At 52.4% G+C, this 24514-nt stretch overlaps 1 protein-coding gene and 1 long non-coding RNA gene across 2 annotated transcripts in view; one reads left to right on the top strand and one right to left on the bottom strand.

Annotated features, from left to right (window-relative positions):
• FAM174B (family with sequence similarity 174 member B) overlaps positions 1-12312 on the top strand; it is a 34134-nt gene extending 21822 nt beyond the window's left edge. The window contains exons 2-3 of the mRNA XM_043554762.1: positions 490-621; positions 11767-12312. Of these exons, the coding sequence (XP_043410697.1) occupies positions 490-621; positions 11767-11770 (136 nt within the window). The 3' untranslated portion in view covers positions 11771-12312. The remainder of the gene's footprint in view (positions 1-489; positions 622-11766) is intronic.
• A 10305-nt stretch (positions 12313-22617) lies between these two features.
• LOC122468269 lies at positions 22618-23656 on the bottom strand. The gene is made up of 2 exons (XR_006293180.1): positions 22966-23656; positions 22618-22843 (listed from the first exon to the last, which is right to left on the bottom strand). It is a non-coding gene; the product is annotated as an uncharacterized LOC122468269 (long non-coding RNA).
• Between the last annotated feature and the right edge of the window lie 858 nt (positions 23657-24514).

Raw genomic sequence — 24514 nt, 5'->3', positions numbered from 1 at the left:
AATTTTGCCCTTTTAAAAATATTGCATTGGGGGGCGCCTGGGTGGCGCAGTCGGTTAAGCATCCGACTTCAGCCAGGTCACGATCTCGCGGTCCGTGAGTTCGAGCTCCGCGTCAGGCTCTGGGCTAATGATGGCTCGGAGCCTGGAGCCTGTTTCCGATTCTGTGTCTCCCTCTCTCTGCCCCTCCCCCGTTCATGCTCTGTGTCTCTCTGTCCCAAAAATAAATAAACGTTGAAAAAAAAAATATTGCATTGGGGTACTATTTATTTGCTCACTGGGCTTTTCAGTGCTCAGGGCAGGCATGATCATCTCCACTTTGCAGGTGAGGACCAAGAGGATTGGCGAGGTCCAGAATCTGTAAGAGTTCCCATGGCCGAAAGGGAGGGAGCTGGGACGTCTGCCAGGGCTGCCCGGAGCAAGTGGGAGGGGGCAACGTCACTTACCTCTGGGCATCATAGAGTTCTCAGGAACGTGCCTCCCTTCCTCCAGGTCGGGAAAGAGGTTGAAGAAGACCCGCAAGTATGACATCATCACTACTCCAGCCGAGCGAGTGGAAATGGCCCCGCTGAACGAAGAAGATGATGAGGATGAGGACTCCACAGTATTTGACATCAAATACAGGTACGGGGGTTGGGGGGGGGGGCAGCAGCTTCCTCCTTGGGCCCTCGGGTGTTGGGGTGGTGGGACGGTTCACCTTGGAAAACACCGCAAGGCCAGGTGTGGCGTCCACGTGTCCTTGTTCTTTGGTTATGTGTTTGACCTTGGGGCGTTCTGCTTATGGGGGGAACCGCTTTGATCCCTTCCTAGAATGCACAGCACCCAGAAAGCTGGCAGAGAAATGGTTATTCCCACTTTCCCCAAATGCGAACGCTGGAGGAATCAGCTTTGCGTGAAGAAAAGGGGCACTGAATATCAGACGACGAGCTTGTCGCGCACTGCCTGCGGGGATCTGGTTCCGGCAGCTGCCTGTGCCACAGACTGCCCACAAATGGACACTTCTCTTTCAGCCACTCTAAAACTGATGGCTGAGAGCATGGAGTGGGGCGAGGGTTACTCCTTGGCTGGAATTTACCGATGAGAAAGGGAGCCTGTAGGAAAGTCAGAATGACTTTGTGACTTCAGGATTGTAGTTTGCGTTTTGGATTCTTTTGGAGTGTGCTCTTTGGAGTATGAGATTCTCAATGTAAGGACGGGGGTGAGCGTAGATTAGAGATGAGGGCTCAAAGCCTCAGAGAAGAGGAAGTTGTTTGCTTAAGTTTTCAGTTATTGCCGACAAAGGGGAACTACAGGTCCAGGCTGGACCCAATCCTGAGTTTTCCCTGGACAGCTCTCCAGAGAAACAGAACTAATAGGATATGTATCTACATAAAGAAAGATTTATTATAAAGGTCCAAGTCTGAAGGTCTGAGAACCAGGAGAGCCAGGGATGTAAGTCCTATTCCAAGTGATGGAGGAGACCAGTGGCCCAGCTTGAAAACAGTCAGCAGGGAGAGTGAATTCCCTCTTACCCGCCTTTTGTTCTATTCCGGCCTCCAACTGATTGGACGAGGCCCACCCACATCAGACAAGGCAATCTACTTCATTAGGTCTACTGATAAAATTGTTAATCTCTAGAAACACCCTCACAGACACACTCAGAATGTTTGACCAAATGTCAGGGCACCTTGTGACTCTTGTCAAGTTGACATGTCAGATTAACCAGCACATGCAGCGTTTCCATTCCTGAGAAGGCCAGTCTTCCACAACCTCTCCTGACTTGTTCTTTGTCAGCACAGCTGTTCTTGGCCCTTCTTTATAAATCAGTTGTCAGGTTCAACAAAAGCATGTTTGGGATTTTGACTCCATGCATCAGTTTAGGGGGAAATCAGCCCCTTTGTGAGAATCCTTCCAATCCATGAATATGGGATGACTTTCCATTTACTTAGGTATTTAGAAAAAAATGTCTTTCAGTACTTTCAAAAATGTCTCCATAAATGTTTTATAAGTTTCTGTTACGTATATTGCCAGGTGTTTTACATATATAGGTATGTATTTTAACTTAAAAAAATGCTATTTTCTTGGGGGTGCCTGGGTGGCTCAGCCGGTTTCTTAACTTTGGCTCTGACTTTGGCTCAGGTCACGATATCATGGTTTGTGAGTTTGACCCCTGCATCGGGCTGTCTGCCGTCAGCATGGATCCTGCTTCAGATCCTGTCTCCCCCTTTCTTTCTGCCTCTCCCCCACTCATGCTCACATTTCCCACCCCCCCAAATAAATAAACATTAAAAAAAAATCACACCTACATTTTATTAAGAATACACAAACATTAAAGCATGGATTGATTATAGTAGATAGCAGAGCAAAACCATTAGCTATAATTTGCATGTTAGGTAAATAGTAGCCCTTTGACTAGAATGGGAACAATCAGTGATGTTCATCCATACTATCACATAATATACACGTAAGAAAGTTCGTGGTCGTACTGGTTTTATTGCTTAGCCATTTCATCTGTCTCATGTTCAATGCACAGAAATAAAACATAACATGAAGAAAACTCTGTCCTCGTTATTAGTCACAATGAAGAGGGTTTGCTGTGTCCTGGAGGCCTGGAAGTATTATACAGGAGGGAGCCCTTGTGGGCTTACGGGGCTCAATGTACTATTTTGATGCTGAGACACTTAAATAGAATCTCATCCATACTTCATGACTGAACTAGCTGTGGAAGCCTTGCATCTCACTAAATAGGAAAAGACCCTAACAAAGAAATATATCAATCAGTCTGTCCAGATAGTCTATCTTTAGGCTTGTACTTTAGTGTAAGGTAGGAAAAGGGGCCCTTTCTTTCTTTTATTTTTTTTAACATTTTTAAAAAATGTTTATTTTGAGAGAGAGAGAAGGAGAGGGTGAGCGGGGGAGGGGCAGAGAGAGAAGGAGAGACAGAGAATCCCAAGCAGGCTCTGCATTCTTAAGCGCAGAGCCCAATGTGGGGCTCGAACCCATGAACTGTGACATCATGACCTGAGCTGAAACCAAGAGTAGGATGCTTAACCACTGAGCCACCCAGGCATCCCCAAAGGGGCCCTTTCCTGAGCACATGGACACAAGTATTATTGTGGCTTAAAGACTGCTGGATTGGTATTGTGTCTGGTATCATGAAAAGAAGTATTGAAACCACTGTCGGATTAAGAAAATTCCACGGCTCATCTCAGTACTTCAACCAATGGAGCAAGTGCCTCTTCTAGGCTGACCGTACGCGCTGAATTGACATTGGTACTTTGTTAGCAATTTCCAGGTACACCATAAGGCAGTGTTAGCCACAGCTATCCCCAGTACGTATTATCTCTTAACTGGATGCTTGCACCTTTTGACCATCTTCACCCGAGTCCCCCAACCCCGACCCTCCACCTCTGCTAACTACAAATCTGGTCTCTTTTTCTTATGAGTATGGTGTGTTTTTTTTGAGAGTCTACATACGAGTAAGATCATGTTGTATTCGTCTTTCGCTGTCTGGCATATTGCACTTAGCATAATGCCCTCAAGGTCCATCCATGTTGTTGCAAATGGCAGGATTTCCTTCTTTTTTATGCTGAATAATATTCTATTACATATATATATATACCCACTACATTTTCTTTATCTTTTCATCTGTCGACGGACACTTTGGTTGTTTCCATGTCTCGGCTGTCATAAATAATGCTGCGGTAAACATAGGAAGGCAGGTATGTCTTCGGCATAGTGATTTTGTTTCTAAAAGCAGATGATTAAATTGAACCCCCTGGTAGGTGTTAGGTAACAGATAATACATTTTTTTTTAATGTTTATTTTTGAGAGAAAGAGCACGTGTGAGCAGGGGAGAGGGGCAGAGAGAGAGACACACACAGAACTTGAAGCAGACTCCAGGCTCCAAGCTGTGTGCACAGAGCCCGACGCGAGGTTCGAACTCATGAACTATGAGATCATGACCTGAGCCGAAGTCGGATGCTCAACCGACTGAGCCACCCGGGAGCCTCACGTTTGCTTTTACGAAAGTCTGAGTATGCTCCCTGGTTTGTTTCAAGGGCAAGAACAGGTAAAAAACTGGGTCTGAGGGGTGCCTGGATGGCTCAGTCGGTTGAGCATCCGACTTCGGCTCAGGTCATGATCCCCTTGTTCCTGAGTTCAAGCCCCACGTTGGGCTCTGTGCTGACAGCTCGGAGCCTGGAGCCTGCTTCGGATTCTGGGTCTCCCTCTCTCTCTCTGCCCCTCCCCAGCTCGTGCTCTCTCTCTCTCAAAAATAAACAAACATAAATAAAATTAAAAAAAAAAAAAAGAAACAGGGTCTCAGAGCATATGCTCTGGAGTAGGTCATTGGCCACTTTCATAGTGGGTGGCTCCAGCTCCACATGACACAGCAGTACTTGGGGCCCCTCAACACGTGGTGACTTTTTAAAAAGATATTTCTTTATTTATTTTGAGACAGAGAGCATGAGCAGGGGAGGGGCAGAGAGAGAGAGGGAGAGAGAGAATCCCAAGCACAGACCCCACTCGGGGCTTGGTCTCCTGAACTGTGAGATCACGACCTGAGCCAAAATCAAGAGTCAGACGCTTAACGGACTGAGCCACCCAGGCGCCTCTGCCTCTAAATCATTGTTAAATAGAAGCGATAGACATTCTGCCTTATTCTTGACCTTAAAGTGTGTGCTTTCCATGCTGGCCACTAAGAGTGGTGGTGGCCGTAGGGTTTCGTAGAATTTCTTTCCTGCAAAGGTTCCCTCTGTCCCTAGTTTGCTAATGTCAAATTTTATTTTAATGCCTTTTCTAGCTCTGTTGAGAGGGTCAGTCATACTGTTTATTAACCTTCCATCTGTTACGGTGGTGAAATTGTGTTAGGTTTTTCTGATATTAAACCAACTTTGCGTCTGTGCAACAAAAGGAGCGTGATTCTCATTGTGTTATCCTGTCATGCACGTCGCTGCCTCTACTTTGATGATAGTTATTTAGGGCTTTCTTTGGTTGTCTGAGTGACCAAGATTGCTTTGTCCTTTTCCTACTTTGTGATATCTTTGTCAGGCTTTGGTAAATGTTTTACCAGCAAGACACGTTTTCCTTATAAAGCAAGGTAGGGTAGGTTCCTTATTTGCCGTGTCTCTGGAACAGTTTGTATCAGATTAGAATTATTTGTTTCCTAAATGTTTAGTAGAACATGCTGAAACTCACCGGATCCTGATGTTTTCTGTGTGCAAAGAGTAAAAAAAAAAAAAAAACAACAAAAAAAACTATTGATGTTCAGTCCTTTGAACAGTGATAGGACTACATAGTCTTTGTTTCCTCTTGGGTTAGTTTTGATATGGGTCGTATTTCTGGGATTTTTTCCACTTCATCCAAGTTTTCAAATTATTGTCCCAACGTTGCTCACAGCATTCTCTTACTATCTTTTTAATCTTTGAATCGTGTAGACACGGTCCCCTTTTCATTCTTTTCTTTCTTTCTTTTTTTTTTGTGTTTTTCAGCCCAACATGGGGCTTGAACACATGACCCTGAGATCAAGATCTTAGCTGAGATCAAGAGTCAGACATGCAACCAACTGAGCCACCCCGGCGCCCCAGTGTTGATTCTGTAACAATCTACTTTAGCTGCCTCCCACAGGCTTTCCTCATCACCAGGCACCATCCTCCTGTCTGCTGAACTTCAAGCAGCTCCGGGTTGTGTTGTTTGTGGTTGAAATGATACCAGGACGTGAGCGAACTTGGAGCTGGGTCACCAGACACAAGACTGCTCTAGCCCTCAGGCCCGGAGATGACCGACCATTTAGGAAGACTGAGAGTGACAGCTTTCCTTGTTACAGATGTCATGTATGCTATAGACATTACAGAGAAGAGAAAGGAAAAATCAAATTGCTGTAATCTCACTACTTAACGGCAACCACTAGAGTGTGTGTGAGTACATATCTGTGAGTTTTCTTTTTTTGTATAAGTAGGACCGTGTGTTACACGTGCTGCTTTGGAACAGTTTTCCACCTGGACGGAATGTTACAAACAACTTCATAGGTCAATAAGCTTGAAAGAACACGAATTTTAAGACCAGTTTTATGTTCGGGTTAGTGTTTTTGGAGAACTCCTCTGTCTGCCCCTGATAATCTCTTCACAGGTACTTGTCTTTCCTGTTTAGACCTAGCTCAGCGAAATACTGGGGTTCCCTCTGGGAAACAGACTGCATTTAAATCGATGCAGCTGAACTATGACCTTGGGTTATTTTATGAGTGACTGCAAAGAGGAAAGTCGTGTTTTCGGTGCCCAGGGCAGTGAGGCAGTAACTTGGTCCGTACTATTACACGTGCTGTTCTTTGATGACATTTTGGGACGCAGAGCCTGGCCCGCATCAGCCAGGCAGGAAATGGAGAGAAGGTGGCCAGGGCTTCCCGACTTCTGTGCGTAGCCCTCTTTTTAGGCTCCTGGGCAACTGGGATGTTCAAGTCCATGAGATAAGACCTCCAACGTTTAGGGCCAGATGGGGCGGGGGCGTGGAGGGAAACAAAGTCTGTGGAAATGTGTTCCCCGTTCTGTCCTTAAAAAGGCTAATTAGAAGAAATAAATGACAGCTAACCGGAGTACAGAGAACCCTGGGGTTTTGGAATGGTTCCATGTTTCCAAAGGCGTTTGAACCCCGGCTGTTTGTGCTTTGAGCTTGGTTGGCCTGGCGTGCGGCTGTGGCTGATGTTCTGGGTCTTCGTGCATCCCCACTTTCCTACAGGAGTCCCCTGTGACACCCGTTGGGCGTGTCCCCCGGTGGCGAGGCAGGTGCCACCCTTCCTCCCGGTTGTCTGTAGGTGGTAGTGGTGGCTGTGACACGTGGGGTGCAAAGGTGGGTGCTGGGAGCCGGGGAGACCCACTGCTCCTCCCGCCCAAGCTTGCGTGCTACGTCCCTCTGCTTCTTAGGTTTGGAAAAGATGTGGCCTGTGGGAATCCAGGCATGCATTCTACAAGTGCCCGCCTCCCACCCTCTTGTGAATAGAGCTTCCTGTGGGAATCTCATTAGAAAGCCATGAGCTTTCCTCTGGGATGCCAGGCGCTGTGCCTGGCATCTTGTCTTTGGAACAAAGGGCATTAGGTGGCTGTTTGCAGCAAGAGGCCCCTGGAGGCAAGGCTGGGAGCAGGAGAAAGCAGATTGACTTACTTGTGCTAGACTGAGCCCGGGGCTCAGAGTCCTGGGCACCTTATGGAAGTTGCTAAGCACAGAGTAGTGACTTAAAAAAAATGTTTTTTTTTTAATGTTTACTTATTTTTGAGAGAGAGAGAGAGAGTTGGGGAAGGGCAGAGAGAGGGAGGGAGACAGAATCTGAAGCAGGCCCCAGGCTCCTAGCTGTCAGCACAGAGCCCGATGCGGGGCTTAAACTCATGGACCGTAAGATCATGGCCTGAGCTGAAGTCAGATGCTTAATGGACTGAACCACCCAGGTGCCCCAGAGCAGTGACTTCTTGAAGGTTGGGCTCAAATGGCCCTTCTGTTCCCTGCTTCCTCGTCTTCTGGAACGAAGGTTCTAGAGTGAGGAACGAAGCTGTTAGGAGCATCAACATGTGGGCAGCTGTGGGGGCAATGGGGTATGGTGAGCTTCTGAGGCCGGGAAGGAATCAGCGACCCACAGGTTCCCCAGAAGATGCCAGAGTAACCTACCTGGACCTCAGACAACAGCAGGGCGTCACCCCCCTACCTGCTTGGACGAAGCTCTGCCAGCCCTCTTCTGTATAGGCTGAGCTTCTGTCTGAAAGACGGGCATGTCAGGGGACGTTTCTGTTTCTTTGAAGAGCAGTATTGGCCATCTGGGGGCAGTCCTCCGCTAAGGTATCATGCACCGTAAAACTATTTGAGTTTTAGGTCTCTGAGCAGAGAACCTATACCAACAGGAATTTGAGTGGCGATGAAAATTTACCACGAAGTGAATGTGACTTGTCTCCTGCCTACACACATGTGCACACACACACACACACACACACACCAGAGCTTATAGGGCTACAGAAGAATCAAATGAAAAGAACAAAGGAAAAAAAAAACCCCACGAAACAACCCAAAACCTAGCACAAATAATCTTAGCAATGCTTTTGCAAAGCTGGCCACGTTGTTTGGTTGCTCCTTACTGTGGTTGGTGTCCTGGATGAAAGCGGGAGCACGGTTGACATGCAGTGGTGGTCCTCGCCTCACCTCCCTGAGGTGTCCTGGACTGCTGTGCGGAGAGGTCGGCTGCTAGGTGCTCACAGGTACAGAGATGCAACACCCTGTGTGTTGAGGGCTCTTCTTTTTTAAAATGTTATTTATTCTTGAGGGGGGGCAGTGAGAGAGGGAGACACAGAGTCCGAAGCAGGCTCCAGGCCCTGAGCTGTCAGCACGGAGCCCCATTCAGGACTCGAACCCACAAACCCTGAGATCATGACCTGAGCCGGAAATCGGATGCTTCACTGGCTGAGCCACCCAGGCGCCCCGAGGGCTTTTTTCTGCTGACAGACAAAGCACAGGACACAGACAGGTTGGGACACGCCCTTCTCCTTCTCCGGGATGGTTATAACCCAGTGTCGTTGCACAGGACGCTTGGAGGTTTGAAAGGAATAAGCATGGGGTATGGAGCCCAAATGTGTCTTCACTTCTCAGGGAGCTGCCAGGGAGGGCGGGGGGCTCAGCTCTGAGACCCTCTCGGGTTTCTCTTCTTGATGAAGCAGGAGTGTTGTTAGCAGTTTGGCTGTTCTGGGGGAGAGAAAGAGGCTGAGAGAGTCTTTCTAGAAATCTCTGCGCATCCCCCACCTCTGTGTGTCCGGCTCGCGAGCCTGCTAATTCCATTCACTGTGAGTGAGGTTGGGTGAACCTGGCCTGTGCCCCGGGAGCTTGTGCTGAGACCGGGGCAGGGGTTGGGGAGGGACAGCCAGAAACCTGGGAACCGCTGGGAGGAAAGAACGGGGTGCTGTGGACAGCCAGGAGGGTTACCTCGCCGGGGCAGGAAGCTCTTTCCAGAGGAGGTGAAGCTCATGGTGGGTTTGAAAGGAAGCACCCCAAGGCGGACTGAGGGGCGGGGAGGAGTGAGGGGGGGAGAGTCGACAGCATGTGTGATGTGTGTGGGTTTGAGCGAGTGGAGGGAGAGCCGGGGGAGCTGCAGCCGTGAGCTTGTCCCCCACCCCACGGGGCCCTCCGGGGGAGAACCCCAAATCTGCATGGCCTTGGGGAGGCAGGGAGATGAAACAGAGAGCCCTAGTGTCCGTGTCCACGGTCCCCTGGAGCTTCCTGAGTCACAACGTCACCGGAGAGTCTGAAGCCTACCCCACGGCCCAGACTTGTGATGGGGCTCGCCTGCTTCTGGAGAGCTGGTGACCCCCCTGAGGGCGATCGCAGGCACCCAGGGTGACTGCTCCCCTCTGGAGGTGTGTGTAAACTCTTGTTTCCTTTCCCCCCGTCCCACTGTGCTGTGGAGGAGCTGAGTAGTTGTGCAGAGCGTGGTGATTCATGGGGGCCCCCCTGCGCCCGCCCCGTCCCACTCCGTCCTTCGAGCACATTTATTCTATAAGCATAGGGGTGTTCGTGGCTGCCTGGGGGTGTGGGCACAGACAGGGGCCTGGCGGACGACCCTGGGTGTGGTCTCACGTCATCCCTGAGATGTATGTCCCCGGATCAGAAGGTGAGTCTCCGGCCTGTGTGCCCTACGTGAAGTCCGTGCCTCTGTGACTCCTCATGCTCTGCTCCTCCCAGATTCAGCAGGCCAGCGCCCAAGTCTGCTCCCCTTCCTAGGCACGGCCGCTTCGGTGGAGCCATTGGGAATCCAGTCCCTTCACTCGGGTCCCTTTCTTGGTCTTTGGAAGCTTTGAAAGCTCGGTCCCCAGTCCCTTGGTCCCCCTACATTGAACCCGCAGTGGATGTAGCCTGACTCTTGTGGGAGGGGGGCAGCCCTGGTGGGAGTCTTTACATCTGAGGTCCTCAGGCTGCATCTGTAGAGTGGGGGTGAGCATCTGGGCTCCGTGGATCTCAGTTGGGGGAGATTAGCCCCCACTCCCCAACCCAAGGGAGGAGGGCGCATGTGGATGCTGGAAAAAAGCCACCCTGCACAGATTGGACACGGCTGTGGCAACTTGTCTTTTCTGCCCACCAGTCTGCTGCGTAGGGTATCCTAGTGGCCAATATGAGTGTATCTTTGTGTTTTTTCTTTTTTTAAAAGTATATTTTTTATTTGAGAGAGACAGTGGGGGTGAGGTAGAGAGAGAGAGGAGAGGGAGAATCCCAAGCAGGCTCTGTGCTGTCAGTACAGAGCCCAGTGTGGGGCTCAAAGTCGTGAACTGTGAGATCACAACCTGAGCTGAAATCAAGACTCAGATGCTTAACCGACTTAGCCACCCAGGAGCCCCTGCTTTTTTTTTTTTTTCTTGAAAGTTTTTGTTAAATAATTTCAAGCCTAAAAGAAGTTGCAAAAACAAAAATAGCATACTCTTTTTTGAAACATTTTTTTGCTAATGTTTATTTTGGAGAGAGAGACAGAACTCAAGTGGGGGAGGGGCAGAGAGGAAGGGAGACAGAGAATCTGAAGCAGGCTCCAGGCTCTGAGCTGTCAGCACAGAGCCCAATGCGGGACTTGAAGTCTCTGTGAGATCATGACCGGAGCCGAAGTCGGATGCTCAACCGACTGAGCCACCCAGGTGCTCCCCAAAATAGTATACTCTTTACCCGAATTTTCCTGGTATAATGTTTCACCTCAGTTGCCTTATGATGATGGCTCTGTGTGTGTGTACATACAGATTTTTTTTTTTTCCTGAACCATTTGAGGGCAAGTTACATATATCATGTTCCTTTCTGGCAAATACTTAAGTGTGTATTTCCTAAAAATAGGATGTTTGTTATCTTTTAGAAAATAGTTACCTGATGATGATGATAGTATTTATATTTGGGGTCATGGAACATTATGAAAAGAAATTATTTTGTAAATTCTCCTAAATCCCCACTATTTTTACATGTATGATTTTTTGATGCCCATGATCAAACATGAGCAGAGGACATTGGTGGCTCTGACCTCACAGATTTTCCCTCCTCTCTTGAGTCTCTTTGGATGATGTCTTGAGTGGATTTAGTTTCCAGGCTTTCTTTCACTCCTGGTATTGTGGTTGGTGCCGGGGGTTTAAAGATGAGTGAGCTCAGACATGGGTCTTGCCTACAAGGAGCCCCCAGCCTAAGCAAGAGCCAGACATGAATCAGATAATTGCATAAACCAGGGATTTGCAAGCTATGGCCCATGGGCTAAATATGGCTGTCTGCCTGGTTTCGGTACAGCTCGTGAGCCAAGAATGATTTTTACTGGTTGAAAAAGAATTAAAAGAAGGCTACCGTTTCATGACCTGTAAAAATTTGCAAATAAAATCTCAGTGTCCACAAATAAAGTTTTATTGGAACACAGCCATGCTCCAGCATGTTCCTATGATCCACAGTGGCTTTTGTTCCACAGGGGTGGAGTTGAGTAGTTGCCACAGAGAATGTAGGGCCCACAAAGTTGAAAATGTTTACTGTCTGGATTTCGACAGAAAAATTTTGTGGAGCCCTGGAGTAAACACCAGTAGCACTGCTAGGAAGGAGAAGTACAAGGAGAAAAGCAGCTCTGTACTAGGGGGTCTGCATGGGGAGCTAGGATCCTGAGCGAGGAGCTGAAGGGACAGAAGGAGTTACCTTCCAGATAGCATGTTCAAAGGTCCTGTGGTTGGGTGAGTGTGGCCTATGGGATGGAGACTGTGAGGGTCAGAATGGATGCAGGGTTCTGCCGAGGGCATTGACTGGTTCTTCTTTTTCTTTTAGGTAAAATCTATATCCAGCATGTTAGCATCCTGTGGAACGTTGGTCAGCTGCAGCCTGGGATGTGAAGGATCTGGAAGCTGTCTTGTCTGAGATGTTGAAACCAAAACAAACACTATGAAACTCTGGCACAGTTGTGTGTGTCGCACATCAGCTCAGAATATCACTGCAGGAGAGTCGCCTCTACTACCCTCTGGATGCCCCTTTAAAATGTCACCCTGTCTTCCTCAAGAGGGTTTTTGCCTTGCTACGGGGCAAGGGATAGAAACATTTTGACTTAAAAAAAGTAACTTTAAGGCAACTGTTCACAAAAGTAAAGAGATCAGAAGTTAACAGGAACCTAAAAAAAAAAAAAAACCCTAGAGGATATTCAGCTTCTAATTTCTGATATTCTGCTCTCCTGGATCTACGACATTCTAGACGTCTGACCCTTCAGTGGTCTTGTGGGCTTGGCCAAGTTCTGGCCTTTGGTGACAGCTATGTGAAAGTTCAAAGTTGAAATGTTTAGAGCCAGCCAGCCCTAGCAGAAATATACTGGTGTTTGTGGCTTCTTTTCTCTCCTTTTTCAAAAAAAGGGTCCAGCAGAATTAGACATAGCTAGTTCACAAAGAATTTTGTGTATCAGGGAAAAACCTATATGTATGTGCGTGTATGTGTACATGTGTGTGCACACGCGTGTGCACATGTGAAATAACTTCTCCCTTTCTGGGAGGAAAAGACAGCACGAGGCAGCCTTTGGTTAGTAACATCCTCCGTGTGTTTCTCTGCCCTGTTCTACACTGTTGGGGCTTGGAAATGTAATTTTAGAAAATCACCGTGGTGATTCAGAGGGATGGGGATTTGGTTGCCTGAAAAAGGCACAGTGTCGGGGACCACGTTTGAAGTTGTTCTAGGCCAGGCTGGACCGGACACCCACCGGGACCCAGGAGGTGACAGCAGGAAGGCCCCTCCTGAAGGTGTGGATCAGGGGTTTTGGGGGGCTGGCTCGTTTCAGAGCTGTGTGCCCAGACATGTGCTGGCTTCCGGAAACAGGGCCTTGGGCTGACCTCTCCGGTGGATGGAGACCTTCCGTCTTGCTCTTTTCCCGAGGTTGAGATTAGCTGCTTGAGCAGTGCCTTTGGGGCTCTGGGATTCTGTTCTCTCTGGAGAGGGGTTTTGTGTTTTCTATCCCCTCTTTTCTGGCATTCTGCAGGGTTCGTGCACTTTGCCGGCTTATGGCCTGTACCACCGCTGTGGGTGAAAACTCTGTAGCCGTTTCTGACTCGCCTGTTCTCAGGTTATTCAGTTTCCGGAGAAGGGCCGTCAGTGCTGCGGTGTCCACGGGTTCCCCAGGCCCTGGCTGTCGGGACAGTGCGATGGCCTCTGCAGGAGAGAGGGGGGTGTCTGGGGAGACTGCTGGGGCAAGGGCGTGGTGCAGAGCCTGCCTGTACAACCAGCTGTGCCTCTATTCCCTCTTTCGCACGTCTTTTGTTGACTTTCCTCCTGCTCTTCTCCGCCCTGTTTGTCCCTGGGGCGGGCCTGCTTTACCTCTCCCCCCACAGGGTACTCGGGGGCCAGAGCGGTGACTCAGTGGGACCGGCGCCTAGCAGCTGTGTGCCCTCTGAACCTTGGGACTGGAACCCTGTGCAGGGAAGCCGGATTCTTCCGCCTTACACAGAAACCCCGGTGCCGCCTTCCAGGTGCCTTCCACCGGGCCTGGCAGGCGTGGCCGCCAGGAATGACCTTCCAAATTCCAGAGCTGCAGCGCTGCGGGCTCTTAAATAAAAAAAAAATTAAAAAAAACCAAACAAACCAAAAAATGACCCTTTTGGCATGACCCATGCATGCGTCGGTTTGTTGCGTTGGATGTTTTCTAAGCCGGAGGCCAGCGAGGTGCCTTCTGGTGATCAGGGGCGCGGGCACAAGGTCTGGAGGAGGGCAGAGGCGGGGGGCTAAGGGGGAGGCACCTGGTCCTGGTGGTTTAGGGAAAAGCTGAGAACGGGAATGGTGCTGGGGGAGAGGCGGGCGTGCGGTGTTTGTGCACATACGTGTAGGCACATCTGGTCATTTCCTGGGAGCTGCCGCGGGGATTTTGGAGAATCTTGGGGGTGTCTCCAGGGAAGAGAGTGTCAGAACGTGCTGGCTTGTTATTGCCTCCTACCTACCTGGCTTGGAGGGGCAGGAACGGGCCAAGTCCAGGCTGGGTCCGCCCGGCCGAGTGAGCGCCGGGAAGGAAAGCTGGCTATTTGCTTCCGTCCTCACGTGGTGTCCTTAGATGTTCTGGAGAAGCTGGGGGGGGGGGGGGCGGTCTGCCCTGCTCTTCACGTCTCTTGCAGCTGCAGTCGTCCGGGGCGGTTCTTTCTCCCAGCAGGGCTGCAGGGAAGGTGCCGTGGCGGAGGGTCTCCTGTGGGGTAGGGTCCTGTGGGCATCCAGGGAGGGGCCGGGCTGGGGGTGCGGAGAGGAGGCGTGTTCCAGAGTCGGCAGGAGGCCCCCAGGGTTGGCCGACACCTCACCTAACGTTCTATTTTGGGGGATTCAGTTGGGGATCAACCCCCGCAGTGCGCCCCCTTCTACACAAAGCAAACCCACCCTTCCCGGTGTGTCGTTGGTACCTACAGAAAGCATGAAGGGAAAGGAGACTCATAATTATCAACCCCTTCCCTCTACCACCCATGTGTGCTGTCCTGAACGTAGTCATTATATGGCTGTTCTCACGTTGTGGCCGGGGTGGGGGGGGGTGTGCGAGAAAGTTTGGGGCGTTGTTGCAAAATGACGTGTTGTAAGGAATTGGCACATTGTCCCTGAAAGTCTTGTCTCTCCTCCCTGCCCTGTTCAGTGGGATTCCTGTGTTTGGATACCATTTAAGTGCGATCAGGGGGAGAGGATCATGGGGTGTGCCCATGCCCCAGTCCTGCGGTGAGACTGTGGCAACCATGTCAGCAGAGTGGACATTGGTGGTATCATTTCCTGAAGAGGGAAGGGGAGGGAAAGGAGTTGTAGAAAAGGGGAGGGCAGGGCAGGGGAGGGGACTCGGCACCGGGCAGTCCTCCCTGATAGAGCCGCCTGCAGCCACTTCCCCCCTGCACACCTCTTCCCAGGGCCCCGGAACCGTGAATTTGCAGGACCCAGTATTCCGTACATTTCTCCCCACTAACAGTTCCCTGGGTCTTCTGAGGGCTCGGGGTTAGGTCTTGTCTTAGGCAATTAGGTGGTTTCATCCTGTGAAACCACCAGGGCCAGGGGTGAGTGAGCTCTGGGGCCTGGGGAGGTGTCTGCTGCAGGCCCCCCCCCCCCACTGCAGACAAAGGGTCTCCCCCAGGAAGCCCCCCAGATGGCTCCTGCTGAGACAGGTGGGGGCCAGGGCTGACCTTGGGCCTGGTGGTAATGGCATCTTGAAACATTCTTGTGATTTTATGAGTGAATTCAAGAGCACTTGATGTGGACTCAAGGGCAGACACACACAGTAGTGAAAACAGGGTCTATTTTGCATGATTTTGGGGAACCAGACAGACTCAGGTGGTTGTGAGCCATACCCTATATTGTTACCCGAGTCTTTGGTCCACCAAGTAGCTGGCTGTGGGTCTCCTTGTAAAGTATACTCAAAATGTGCGCCTGGTGAGGTGGAGGGCGCCTGGGTGGCTCGGTCGGTTAAACATCAGGCTCTTGGTTTTGGCTCAGGTCATGATCTCACAGGTTCACGGGTTCGAGCCCCATGTCTGGCTCTGCACTGACAGTGTGGAGCCTGCTTGGGACTCTCTCTCTCCTCTCTCTCTGCCCTCCCCCACTCGCGTGGTCTCCGTATCTCTCAAAATAAATAAACTTAAAAAAAAATGTGCTGAGGTGAGACACTGTTGGGTCTTTTCTGGGTGTGGTTGGTTGGCTTATCTGCAAGCTCCGTCCTCCTGGGGATGGGCTTTCCAGGAGCTTTGCACACAGGACAGGAGCACAGAGAGCTCTAGGGTGTTGGCAAAGCAGGGGGCCTGGAGTCTTGGCCGCGTTATTTAACCTCCAGCCTGTCCTGGGAGCTGGAGGCAGGTAGGCGTGGGGGGGGTTCTCCTCAGAGTCTGCAGGAAGACCAGCTGAGGCGTTGAGTGTGGTGTGGCGGGGTTGGGGACTGGAAGGAGGATTGGGAGGCAGACGGACGCACCCGAGTGCGATTCCTGGCCTGGCTGCTGACCAACTGGGGGATCCTGGCCTCACTCCTCTCAACGGCCATATGAGAGCAAAGCTCCTCTGATTGTTGTGATCAAAGGAATGATCTAGCAAAGCGCACGCTGCAGGTGCCTGGCACAGAGTCACTCGAGACAATGTCGCTGCTGCCAGCCACGTCACCAGAGGCGTTCGAGTCCCTCCTGTGGGCCAGGTGCGTTTGCATCCACTCTCTTGTTCAGTTCTTTGGAGAGTCCTTTCTGCAGGTGTCCTTCCTGGAACCCACTTGGGGTTCCGCTGTCCTTCCCACGGACCCTGGGCTGTTCCCATCCAGAGCCACCCCTCCTCCTCCCGGGATCCCCGTTGGAAAACAAGTCTCCTGTTGGCCTAGTGCCTTAAGAGCCTGGGAGTGCGGCCAACCACGTGGGGAGCCTGGGGATGGTCTTGGTCTTCTAGAGGACCAGGATCAGGAAGGTCTTGTCACTGCGGGGTCTGCTGGTTAAAGGGGACAGATCTTGGGCTGTGAGTCTCCTGGGCTGTCTAGCACTTTCCCCTGAGGGAAGGAGGCAGGGAGCTTCTCTTCAGAGGCCATTGCAGCTTACTCGCGGGATGGCCTAAGACGTCTGAGCTCTGGGTCAAGAACACTGAGAGGCACACGTCCCAATAGGCACCCCACACTCTGGAAGGCCCCCTTCTGTCTGTGGCCTCTTCACGGGCCCATGACCTTCCCTTTTCAGATCTCACGGTTGAATTCTCTGCCTGAACGTCCCTGGCTTCCGGGCATCCTGCCTGGGCCCCTGGTGTGCCTACACCTTGGCTGAGCAGCTAGGGATGGGGGTGTGCAGGCTGCAGTGTCCACAGGTGTGCACAGGGCCCCTCACGATGCGGACCAGGCGGGGATGCAAGAGAAGGGGAACAGGCTGGGGGCCGGGACCCTCTGCTGAAATCCTGACCTGGACGCAGCAGACGCCGGCAGCGGGTGGGCCCAGTCTGGGGGACTGACACCGGCTGCGCATCGGGGAAAACCGTGTGTGTGGTCTCCATCCTTGTTGTGAGCGTTGTTGTGCAACGTGAGAACCAATGGCGGGGAGACCAGCGGACGCCCACGCGTGATGACGAGCCTGCTCTGGGTGCCCGTGCCGTTAGGATGGACCGTTTGCTAGATTGGAGTCGGGTTCACAAGGGATCTTCCCAGTCTCCTTTTTTTTTTTTTTTTTTTTGGAAATCAAAGATGTAGTAGGGTTGTGCTTTGACATTGCCACTGTTTTGAGATAGCGTTGTTTTTCTTTATAATGACTCTCTCACTATAAGATGTGAGACCGTTATTGATTCAGCGGGCCTTGACATCAGCCCTTGTTTTCTGATGCCCTCACTCTCCCTCCCAAGTCCCTCGAGGTCTTGGAGGGCAGCTGTGTACTTTTCTCTTATTTTACTTGGAATCACTATCCGTGGAAATAATTGCTGGGCACGTTATGGAATAGAAAGTGAAGAACAACGGAGTTGTATGCTATAGAAATGGGATCATCTCATTTTCATTTGAAAGCTACCCCAGGGGCACATTGCTCTGCCTCGAGAATCCCTCCACGTTCACCCCTCGATCGTGGAGAGGCTGCAAGGTCAGGCAGGCCAGCCTGGGCATGCCCAGCACCTAGCTTGGACCCTTTGGCTGAGGCAGTTCTCAGCTGCCCACACCGTGTGTGTGTGTGTGTGTGTGTGTGTGTGTGTGTGAGGGGTGGGGGAGGGAGGGAGGGAGAGATTTGAATGAGATAAGGTGCATGTGGTGGGTGCCTGATAAATGTGTCATTGTATCACCTGTGCAGCGGGTGTTCAGGGAGCCACAAGGCACGATGGGGGGTCTGCTGGGCCACGGAGGTGAACGGTCCAGACATGCTTCTGTCTTGGAAGGCTGGTAGAGTAGAAGGAAGCAGTTGGCACACAGAGCCCCACCTTGGCCACCCTCTGCTTTACTAAGACATCTGCAACACCAGAGCATCGGCTGCTGTTGGTCGTGCTTTAAACAGCTTCTAGACGCCGTCTTGCGAGCTCAGGCGCTGGAGCCAGACTCGAGTCCTGGTTCTAATATTTACCAGCCACGGGACCTGGGGGGCACTGCTCTGACCTCCCCACGAGCCCCTCTGCTCATCTGTAAAAGGGGCGCAGTGGCACCCGCCTCATCGGGGCGCTGCAAAGTGGGCGTGTCATCAGCACTAATGTGTTCATGTGTCTGGCACCGCTCAAGTAGCTTCTGGTATCCTTTCTGCTCTACAAGCCAGGAACCCGAAGGATGGTAGTGGACGTGCCCAGGTCCAAAGCCCCGAGTGCTGTGCACAGTGCTGCGTCGCTACCCGGTGCTGGGTCTCGGTCCCAGCCCGGGAGGCCACGTTCCAACCAGGGCCTGCTGCCTGGAGGTCCCGCTGCCGCCACACGGTTCCAGAGGCCCAGAGACGGTGCGGGCCCCTAGGGCTCTCCTGAGGCCGCTTTCTTTCCCCCTGGGCAGGGCGTTCGTGGCCACAGGTGCTCGTGCTTGGGACAGTGGGGTCCACAGGTGTAGCGCCTGGGCAGAGGGGAGAAGGGAGGGTGGGGTGGGGACTGGAGGGTCTGCCTTTACTTGGAAAATCCAGCTCCTCCTCTGGGATGAGAGTGATTTCCTAAAAGCAGAATGAGTTCAGCCTTGGGGACGCAAAGTAGGTTGGAAGGAAGATGGGACCCGGGTAGGGTGTCTTCTTCCTTAACGTTTCCCTCTCTCCATCCTTGCCATGGGCCTTTCAGAGCAGCCGACCTCAGGGTGAGACTGGCCCATCGTCCCAAGGGATCCCACAGCCCCCAGGGGTACTACTTTCTTTCTCGAGGGGCATGCCTATTCCTCAGATGTGGGGGTCTTGCCCAGAATCCAGCTACTCCGTTCCATATCTTTTCTGAGCATTTGGGAACTTGTGGATCATGTGTTCCAGTATTGGCTCTGGAACATGTGGGCACCATATAGACATCACCTAGCACCAGTGTCTTCTCAACTCACCTAAAATAGGACTTGGAATGTTATGAGAAAACATTTCAGAGCGACTTAAATAGAATTCTGATAAAAAGTGGATTTATTATAAAAGTGATTAAAAAAAAATTGGTGACATTTTGGAAGACAGGCAATTGAAAAGGAGGCAAAATAAGTTAGCCAGGGAATAGTAACCCTCGACATTTTGGTTGTGTTTTCCTCTGAATTTACCCCTGTCTCCTCCCCTCCCCCACTTCTTCCCTTCTCTCTTTCCCTTCCCTTCCTTCCCTTCCTCTACCCTCCTCTTCATTCCTTTCTGGCTCCTCCTCTCCCCTCCCCCCCTCCTCACTCCCCTCTTCCCTTTCCCTTCCTTCCTTCCTTCCCTCCATCCATCATTTATCCACTCATCATTTGCAAACATTTATTGAATGCCCACTTATGCCAGGCTCTGTGTTAGTTGGGAGGTTCAAGAAGTTGAGTCTAGAGAAAGACCAGATGTAGGACTTCCGGGATGATGGAGAAGAAAGGGCTGTGACAGGCACTGGGGGCTGGGGTGGGGACTCAGAAGCCCTGACAAGGGAGGGACCAGCTCTGCTTGGATGATGAGTGACCTCTGGACTTGTGTGGGGGTGACCTTCACATTCTTCTTTACAACATTGTGGCATAGCACTGGGTTTTTGCACTCAGTATTATGAGCATTTTTGGTGCTGCTATTATGAGCATTTCTGGCATCCGTAAATATTTAAGACAATTATTTATTAAAAAAATGTTAATGTTTATTTTTGAGAGAGAGAGAGAGAGCATGTGCGCAAGAATGGGAGAGGGGCAGAGAGAGAGAGGGAGACATAGAATCTGAAGCAGCTCCAGGCTCCGAGCTGTCAGCACAGAGCCCGATGCAGGGCTTGAATTCACTTGACTGTGAGATCGTGACCTGAGCTGAAGTTGGACGCTCAACCGACTGAGCCACCCAGGCGCCCCTAGACTCAATACGATGAGTGTTTCCGGTGCGTCCGTAAATAGTTAAGACAATTCTTTAAATGGGAGCCTTAGAATTGGATTTTGTAGGATTGGCACCGAGTGACCCTGTCCCTAACCTCCATTGGCTGAGGAGGGGAGAGGCCCCAGCACCAGGTACAGGGAGCGAGGCCTCTGGGGTCTGCACTGGCCCCCAAGTGGAGCCCAGATAATGGCTAGTTTCCTTTCCTCCTCCTCTTTCCTCCCCTTTATGCCCCTTCCAACTATTTCAGCCTGGCCAAGAGGAGGCTGAAGCCTGTGTGAGTGTGAAACTTGGCCCACCGCTGTCCGTCCTTACCTCTGCGTGACCAGGGGGCTTCGGCTCGCTGCCGGGCCCACAGTCACCACTGGGTTGTGTGTGGTCCTGACCCTCTTCTGTCCTTCCCCTGGTGGACGGCCACTCAGTGGCCATCTGTGCCTCACTGACCGGAGCCCGTGGAGGGTCAGCTGCCGGCCACGTGGAGCCTGCCCAGGGAGGGCTCTGTGGCGAAAGTGAGCTGAAGCCCCCCAACCCCTCAGAGCTCCGCCAGCCTGTCCCCCTATAGGTATCGCCCCATGAGGAGCGCCCGGTGGTTCTGATGTGCACGCTGGGTTCAGAACCACCAGTCTTCTTGGGCTCTGCCTGGCCCTGAAAACAGCTGTTGTGTGAGGTTGGGATTCCACCTTACCTGTTTTCCATCTAGTTGTCCCTCAGCCACTGACTTGAGACAGTCACCTCTGTGGTAGTATATACTAAGTTCTATGTCAAAGTTTCCTGTTGAAAGCTTTTGCTTAGCTTAGCTCCATGGTGTTGGTAATTGTCCTGGTACTAGGTCCTAGGTCCCACCTGAAGTCTGTGCTAGAGGGTCCCGCACTGCGGAACAGGAGGACATGGGGGGATTTGTCACTTGGGGTCATGGAGTCCAGTGTCCTCGTGCTACATACACTTGAGGAGACTTGGGGTCCTAGAGTTTATGGGAATTCCAACTCTTGCCTCCACAGGAGGGCAAGCTCCCTCTGAGGCCCGGTCACCTGCACCCAGAGCCCTAAGCAAGACTCAGCAGGAGGCCCCTCCTCTTCTTCCAGTTCTTTCTTCTACACCTGTGCCTCATTGTTTTCCCACCCTGTCCAGGCAAGGGTGCCAGGGTGTGTGTGTTGGGGGGGGGGCGGTCACAGTACACCTGACCCGTGTCCCAACTGGGAAGGGTGTGGCCACTGCACTCGGGGCAGAGAGTGGATATGGGCCCATCTATAAAGAACCTCAGATTCACAATGTGGGGCTACCAAAGGGAAGCACCATAAGGTGCTTCTTCCTGAAAGCAGCTCGGTGACCCAAGGGACTCAGGAGTCTGAAAGCCTTGAACTTCGTCCTCAGGGGGACAGAGAAGGACTGGGGAGAGCGGTGGCCCCACCTCACTGGCTGTGGCCAACCATGGCTGTGGCTGCTGGGGCTTGGCGGTATATCTCTCAGTCTGGGGGCTGTGCCGGAACATGCCTGCCCTGAGAGGAGGCAGTGCTGGAGCTGGGTGCTCTGTGTGGGGGTGCCAGAGTCCCCAGAGCGGGGAGATGGCAGCCGGGCCCTGGACTGCCAACAGCCAGGCCAGCGGGCCCCACAGGAGGCCCACTTGGGGACCACTGTGAGGCCCACCAAGGCCAAGGCCACACAGCCTTGAAGACTCGTGAGAACTCGCAGGCCTGTGGCCTGACTCTGCATTTCCAATAAGCTCCCCGGGGAGGCCGGAGGTACCGGTCCAGGGAACCACATCCTGAAGAGCAAGGGTTTAGCTTGCTTTTTTCCTGTACCCTGCTTCATTGTCACTCCTCGACTTTCTGAGGTCACCTCTGACCTGCCCCCTCTTCCACAATGGTCCCCAGAGACAATGATGCCCTCTGTATTAGAATCTCACGGAGGTCCTAGCCAGACGGTCCCACGTGCCGACTCCAAAGACCATCCCTGATACCGAGGCCCGGCGCCCTGCAGGAGGGCCGGGAGCAGGGACTTGAATGGGGTGATGGCTTCCTTCCCATGCCCATGAGGGCCACCTTGTTTGGAGGAACGGGGTTTCCAGGATGGAAACCATCCTGGATGGCTGGAGCCAGGAAGATGGCCCTGATGTCTGAGAAGCAGCCCAGTAGGAGGGTTGGTTGCCAAAGCACATGAACATGTGGCTTTTTCTCCTGAGCAGAAAAGACTTAAGAAACAAAACAAAGCCACTATACTACAGTTTCCTTTCCTTCTCAGCAACCTACAAGTGAAAAAAAAAAAAAAGCTCCCATTCAGAAGCGAGAAGGTCTAAGCCCTTGAGAGCCCATTGGACACTAAAGGCTGGGTTGTCACAGAGAAGATCTCACCTTGGCGTCCCAGCCGGGTCCCGGCACCCTCCCAAGTGTGACACAGGCAGGTGTCAGGCAAAACGGGCCACGGCTGGGACCTGCAGTCATCGGGTATGGCAGGGACAGATCAGTGCTTTTGGGGGGGCGGGGAATCTGTCAGCGCCGGGGGTGGGGGGAGGCTGGGCTGGGGGCAGGGGAGGATTCAAACGTAAAAAGACGTTGCCAGACGCTCGCTCGCCTGGGTGGCCGAAGAGCTCACTTTTGGGAGAGAAAGATGGCGAATGGGGCAGTTTCCCACTGTCCAGGGAAATGATGAGCATGGAGAGGAGGAATAGAGCAGAGTATTTGGAAACTAACCAGGCGGTGACACAAAGTGGCCCGGGGAAGAAATAGATGCAGAGGAAAGAGAAAGAGAAAGTGCCCGGAAAACTTCAGTCGCAGTAGATAAAAGGTTACAGGTTCGAACTTTGCAAGTGGAGGTAGAGGGTCAGGAGGCTCGTGCCAGAGGCTGGCAAACTTGTCTCTTTGGGAGATCTTCAACGTTTTCAGCGTTTTGGTGGGGGGGGGGGTGGTGGTGAGAATTTCAGACGTTTGCCCCTGGGGTACTGCAGATATATATGTTCAGGGCTTCCTTTGCGCCTGAGTGTCAGAGAAAAGGCAAATGGGCAGACAGTGGGGTCAGGAGGACAGCAGGGTGGTGGGCCCCCGGCCTGACCCCCAGAAGAAGTGAGCGACGAGGAGGGGAGGGCTGCCTGTTTCACCTGCCGGTGCTGCAGACTGGGTGTGTGAGTGTGCCCAGTGGGCATTTGGGGGCAGCGCATGTCTCTGTCCAGTGAGACGCAGATGCCTTTCCTAGGGCAGGAAGATGGCCTGAAGCCTCTGTGCACTTGAGAAGACAGAGAATGTGTTATGGAAGTCTGCATTTGAGAAAAGCAGTGTGAGTCAAGGTTTCCTTGCCTCCCTCCCTCCTGTGTGTGCTCACCTGGAGCATTTGCCAGCCGGTGCTCCCCAAGCCCCACCTGCATCTCGCCAGGGTCCCCCGGGGTTCCAGACCTCTCCCCAGCATCAAGGTCGTCCGCATCATCTTTGATTCAATGTCTGCCCTCCTCCCCTCCTCTTCCCTCCCTGCCTCCAGCCAGCTGCTCGCTGTGGGTTCTCGGGTTCTCATCACTTCCTCACCTCCCCCGCCATTGTTGGCCTTGGTGGCCCTCCTCCCCTCCAGGCCCTCCTTCCCACAGTCTGAGCTCCTGTGGAGTCTCCTAGCGGCTCTCTGAGAGACCCTGGGGCAGAGCCTGGGGGGCTGAAGCCCAAACACCACCCTTGGGGGGTGGTCTCAGGCACTCTCTGACCCAAGTGCTTCTGTGGTCAATAAAGCTTCACTGCCTCCCCATTGCCAACAGATTAAAAGTCCAAACTCTTTAACTTAGCCTAGGAGTCTCTCCGAAGGCTGCTCCGTCTTCTGCCGGGACCCCCCTTGCCCCCGCCCCCTGCCTGTCCCTGAACAGCCCTTTCGTCAGTGCCCGTGTGCAGCTGTGTCCTCAGCGGTTCCGCGCCATGTCACCTGCACCGCCCCGCCCCCCAGTCGAGGTCCAGTTCCAGCCCCACTTTTACGTGGTGCCGTGGCCTACCAACCCACGGCCCTGTCTCCCCAGAGCTTTATTCTCTGAGGTGTCCAGGCCCCGGTGAGATTTAAGGTCTAAGGAGCTCAGGCAGGCACAATCCCGCCGTCGTGGGCTTTCTTTGGAGGCCTGGGGGCCTGTGACCATGGGGTCGTCTTTGCCTCCTGATTTTTGCCTTCTGTACATCTACGCTCCCCTCGCCACATCACCCTGGGTGTCAGGTGCAATCAAAACTCTATCACATAAGAGACGTGGAGGCAGCGTTTGGGTTTTCTGGAGGACGCGGGCGTGTTCCTGAGAGGCCTTGCCTTGTGCACCGCAAACACATGCACACACTTTTACAAGGGTGCCTTGGACGTTCCTGCCTGTAAGCGTTCTTTCTGTCCCCCATCCCTGCCACTGGAATGTTCCCTTGGCCCCAGGCCAGCGGCGTCCAGCCTCCTACTCTTGCCAAGGACACTCTTTTTACTTGCCCTCTTGCCTCGCCCTGCTTACTCCTCCCATCCCATCACCCCCCCACAACCCCCAACCAAAAAATCCCAAATCCCCCTGCTTGTCCCCGTGCAGTAGTGGGTTCACCCTGTTCCCCGTGCCCTCAGGCTCTGGGGCCCTCACCTTCTACCACAAGGACTGATCAAACCCTTTCCCACGTGCCCCTTCCCCCCGCCCATATCATTACTTCTCTAGGGAG

The sequence above is a fragment of the Prionailurus bengalensis genome, chromosome B3 (assembly GCF_016509475.1).
Source record: "Prionailurus bengalensis isolate Pbe53 chromosome B3, Fcat_Pben_1.1_paternal_pri, whole genome shotgun sequence".
Taxonomy (NCBI): Eukaryota; Metazoa; Chordata; class Mammalia; order Carnivora; family Felidae; genus Prionailurus; species Prionailurus bengalensis.
Note: the sequence above shows the minus strand (reverse complement) of the source record. Positions and strands in the feature narration are given on the sequence as shown.